Genomic DNA, 4,969 nt, shown 5'->3' with positions numbered 1-4,969 from the left:
GGGTACCACTAAATCACCCTCCTCGGGGACCTCTTCCCTGGAGTGAGAGACATTCAGAGATGACCCAGCTCTGCTCAGAGTTTTCTGTGACTGTGTGAGTAAGTTTCTGAATCACATAAGGGTTTCCTGAGTAGAACCCCAGCAAATGTCAAACTTCTTGGCATCTCCTCCAACCAGGGCCATCAGACTTTTCTTTGTTTTTTTTTTTTTTTTCTTTTATGAGACAGAGACTCACTCTGTCACCCTGGGTAGAGGGCTGTGTGTCATAGCGCACAGCAAACTCAAACTTTTGGGCTCAAGAGATCATCTCACCTCAGCCTCCTGAGTAGCTGGTACTACAGGTGCCCACCACAACACTCGGCTAGTTTTTCTAGTTTAGTAGACATGGGGTCTGTCTCTTACTCAGGCTGGTCTCAAACTCCAAGTTCAAGCAATCCACCCTGCTCAGCTTCCCAGAGAGCTACAATTACAGATGTCAGGCACAGTGCCCAGCCAGAGCCATCAGATTAAACAGGGAATCTGTGCCTCTTAAGAATCTTCCCAGAGTGACATTTCTAAAGACAAAAATGCTCCCTCCCTGGCCACACCCCAGCTCTGCCACCTCTTGGCCTGTGGCCTCCCTGCGCCCTGCCTTCTAGAGATGTATCATCCTTGGAAGGGAGAAGAACTTGAGCTTCCTGGGGGCCAAGCACTGCCTGTGTGTTCCTGGCTGTTTCCACACCACCCCAGTGGAGCCAGCACACAGTAGGTTCTCAGTGGGTGCCTGCTACATGAAGGGGAGACTCGGCCTCCCTGAGGGGAAAGTGCTCTCTGGGGCAGTAGGTGAGGTGTGGCCTGTGCCTTGGATGCCACTCAATCTGTCACTTCCCTGTTCCCCAGAACCAAAGGGCAGGCCAGTCTGGGAAGGGCAAGGTCTGGAGAGCCAGGCCGGCGGGGCGTGCAGACTTTCCTGCAATTTACTAGCTGTGGAGCCGTGAACAAGTAGGATGATGTCTACAGGCCTCAGTGTCCCCCATCTGTACAGGGGGTGACATCAGATCATGAAAATGAGAACCCTCCACCCTGATTGTCGCTCAGACTGGAGGGCATTATTATTGACTCATTTTATATTTTATTTCTCTATTTATTCATTTATCTGTCACCCTGCTATAGTGCTATGGCATCACCATAGCTCACAGCAACCTCAAACACTTGAGCTCAACTAATCCTCCTGCCTCAGCCTCAGGAGTACCTGGGACTACAGGCACTCGCCACAATGCCTGGCTAGTTTTTCTATTTTTATTAGAGATGAGCTCTGGTTCTTGCTCAGGCTGGTATACAACTCCTGAGCTGGGGATCTTGCCACCTTGGCCTCCTAGAGTGCTAGGGTTATAGGCATGAGCTACTGCTCCCTGCCACTGCTGACTCATTGTCACACCCCAGGGGACAGAAGAGGTCTCCACTGCACTCACCACTCACAGACACCTCAGTGCCTGGTCCAGACTTGAGCTCCACGTTTTCAGGAGTTGCTCTCCGGAACTTCACACAGTAGTAGGTGCCGGCGTCTGCTGGGGTGATGTTACTGATGCGGATGGAAAAGTCCATGTTGTCTCTCTTTGTAACATCTATGATACTTGTTACCCGGGAGGAGTGGACTTTTTGACTGTAGATCAATTCTCTATCTCGCCCAGTCCCCTTGAACCAATTGATGGGCCCCACGGGGACTGGGGAGGTCATGGTGCAGCGCAGAGTGGCCGTTTCTCCAGCAGTGACAGACACTGACCTGTCAGGCTGAATCACCTGCAGCTCCTCTCCTCCCACCCCTGGAGGGAAACACAGAGCAGTCGTTTATCCACCTATGTGACTCTGCACGTGTTCTCAAGTGTCATTAACATCATTTGCTTTCTGCGTGCACACCTGGAGCAGGCCTTGAGCTCAGTACAAAGTATGGACTATCTCAGTTAATCCTCACACAAATCCTGTGACATGAGAGGTTGTTACAGTGTCCTCATTTGAAATGAGAGGTTATGCTTCATGGTAGAGTGTGGTTTGAGCACCTAGGGAGCTCCTCAGCCTTCTCCCTCTCTGGAGATATGACATTTCACCCAATATTTGTGCTTTTCCATTTTCTAGCCACATGGGGAATTTAGAACTTTCTGGACCTCTGCATTGGCCATGAGATTCCTTTGTCCCAGGGGTATCTAACCGTTTGGATTCTCTGTGTAACACTGGAAGAAAAGGAGTTATCTTAGGCCACACATTAAATACACCAACACTACTGAAAGCTGATGATTAGAAAAAAAATCCATGCATAATTTTCATGGTATTTGCCACCGCAGATAAGCAAAAAGTCCTCACATAATCCACATGCAGTATGCGGGCCATAGGTTGGATACCCCTGCATGTTGTGAGCAGACGTGATAGGTTTAGTCTGTGAGCTATGCCCGTAACTGTAAGACCCTCTATGGATCAACTTCTTCCTTCCGCAGAGACCCACAAAGCCTTGACAAGCTTGATTCCCAAGAGAGAATGCAGACCCCCCCAATGCACAATGGATATGTGGCTTCCATAAGGACTACGACATTGTATTAAACCCCTGGAATTTTCTCTCCATAGAATAATCATGTTATATTAGTAGTCCCAAAGCCACTGTGACAAATTATAATGAACCTAATGGCTTACAAGAGACATTTATTATTTTATAGTTCTGAAGGGCAAAAGTTCAAAATTGGTCTTACTATGATACAATCAAGAAAAAAGAGTAGAAAAAAATCAAACACACAGAGAGAATAAAACTGATTACCTGAAATAGGATTGGGAAAGAAGATAGAGACATGTAAGCCCAAAGATGCAAAGTTGCAGATAGGTAGGATGAAGAAGTCCAGAAAGTTCTATGTACAACATGTGGACTATAGTTAATAATAATAATATAGTACCGTACTCACTATTTTTGCTTATAGATTAGATTTTAAGTGTTCTTGACATGCACACACAAAAAGTTAATTATAGGAGTTACTGAATATGCTTCTTTGCTTGTTTATAGTAACCATTTCATTATATAGCTATATATATCAAAATATCCTGTTTTACATCTTAAATGTATAAATGAAAAAAATGGCATCAGTAGAGCTCCATGTCTTCTGGAGACTCTGCTCCTTATCTTTTCACATCCTAAAGGGTTTCCACATTTCTTTTCACAGTTCCACCTTCTGGTAACTCCTACCTGTTGCTTCCATGCTCACAAGTCCTAACTCTTACCTTCCGGCCCCCTTATAAGGGCCCTTGTAATGTACTGGGTCTACCCTGACAAACCTGTCAAACAAATGTCTTAAATATGGTCAAAGAGCTAAAGGGAAACAAGAACAAGGACCTAAAGGAAATCAGGAAAAAGAAGTATTATCAAAATGAGAACATCAGCAAAGAGGTAAACATTGTACCAGAGAACCAACCAGAAATTTAGGAGCCAAAAAGCAGAATAATATAAAATTCACTAGCTGAGTTCCGTAACAGATTTGAGTAGGCAGAAGAAAGAATCAGAAAACTTGAATATGGACCTGTCAAAATGATGATTCAGCTGGGTAGAAAGAGAAAAAACAATAGAGAAAAGAGATAGAATCTGGACTTGTGGGACGTCTGCAAGTGGATGAACGTGCATCTTATGAGAACAGCACAAGAAGAAGAGAGGCAGAGAGAAAGAAGCAGAAGATGATTTGAAGAAATAATATCCCAAATCTTTCCACAGCTGATAAAATACGTGAATCTATGAAGCTGAGAGGCTGAACAAACCCTAAGTAAAATTTACTCAAAGAAACCCACATGAGACATAATGTGACATGAGACATAATATTCCAACTATTGAAGCTCAAATGAAAGAGAGAATCTTGAAAGCAGCAAGAGAGAAGGGAATCCGCACGTGAAAGAGTTCCTTCCTAAGATTACAGTTGAGTTCTTATCAGAAGCATCGCAGACCAGAAGGTAGGGATGACATATTTAATGTCCTAAAAGAAAACAAGACTGTCAACTAAGAATTCTATACCTGGTAAAACTGCCCTTCAGAAATGTGGGATAAATTAAGATATTCTGTGATAAACAAAAGCTGTGAGAGCTCATTCCTACTAACTCTGACCTAGAGGAACACTAAAGAGCATCCTTTAGGTTGAAGGAAAAGAAAGCTCCATAGTAACTTAAAGTTGTAAGGAGAAGGAAAGATTTTAGGCTATCACGTAAAATATGAAAACTTCATAATTTCCTGATGCCCTAACATCTCACAACATCCCATAAATGGGCTGTGAGCACTCTGCCTGCCCAGGTGCACCAGTGTGTTAAGGCTGGTTCCTATTATCAGTTTAGTTCCTTAACTTACCCTCCCTCATGACCCAGTGGTATTCAAATACACCAGTGAGATCCCCTCATGGCTTTCACTTGTGTCCTTCACCTTGACTCACAGTACAGGACTTGCCCAGATTCCACCCTCTCTCATTCTTCACCTACTGAGTAGAGCCTATCTGGGAGCTCTTCCTATGCAGCTCCCTGGGTGGCATGTCATGCCTCCCTCCCTAACACCTCTGAATAAACTCAATCCTTTAGTTTTTTTATACCTATATACATGTGATTTCTCTAGCCATGTTGGAATGATCTTCAAAAGACCCCATCAGAGGGACTCACTCTGCCATGTATAACACAACCGGCAACAAGGATGTGACTGTTTAAAATGAAGTGGTAACTTCCCAGGAGATGCCCTTTCACAGCTCATGGCTCACTAATTTCTGTCCTGATTAACACTCACCATTTGGAGGGATTTTTACCCTGCTGGCCTTTGTGAGCACTGCTTTGTGGGGCTGCCAAGAGTCTCCACCCTGAACCTGGGTATTTTATTTTTAAAAGGTTTCTTTAGCTGGCTGGTAGGTTCTAGATTGTGTGTCTGGTCAGGGCCTTAGGCTGCTTCTGCTCAAGTCAGAAGGTGCTTGGTGCCTATAGCTCAGCAGCTAGG

General features: G+C 44.6%; 1 protein-coding gene across 2 annotated transcripts in view; it reads right to left on the bottom strand.

The window, feature by feature from the left end:
- The window catches only part of LOC100944714 (signal-regulatory protein beta-1-like), a 17,280-nt gene that overhangs the window by 9,484 nt on the left and 2,827 nt on the right, over positions 1-4,969 (bottom strand). For both annotated transcript variants that reach the window (XM_003788074.1, XM_023512249.1), the window contains exon 2: positions 1,452-1,802. In XM_003788074.1, the coding sequence (XP_003788122.1) occupies positions 1,452-1,802 (351 nt within the window). The remainder of the gene's footprint in view (positions 1-1,451; positions 1,803-4,969) is intronic.

The sequence above is a fragment of the Otolemur garnettii genome, unplaced genomic scaffold (assembly GCF_000181295.1).
Source record: "Otolemur garnettii isolate 467f Iridium unplaced genomic scaffold, OtoGar3 scaffold00025, whole genome shotgun sequence".
NCBI lineage: Eukaryota > Metazoa > Chordata > Mammalia > Primates > Galagidae > Otolemur > Otolemur garnettii.
The sequence above is the reverse complement of the archived record's forward strand: the minus strand, read 5'-3'. Positions and strand labels throughout refer to the sequence as shown.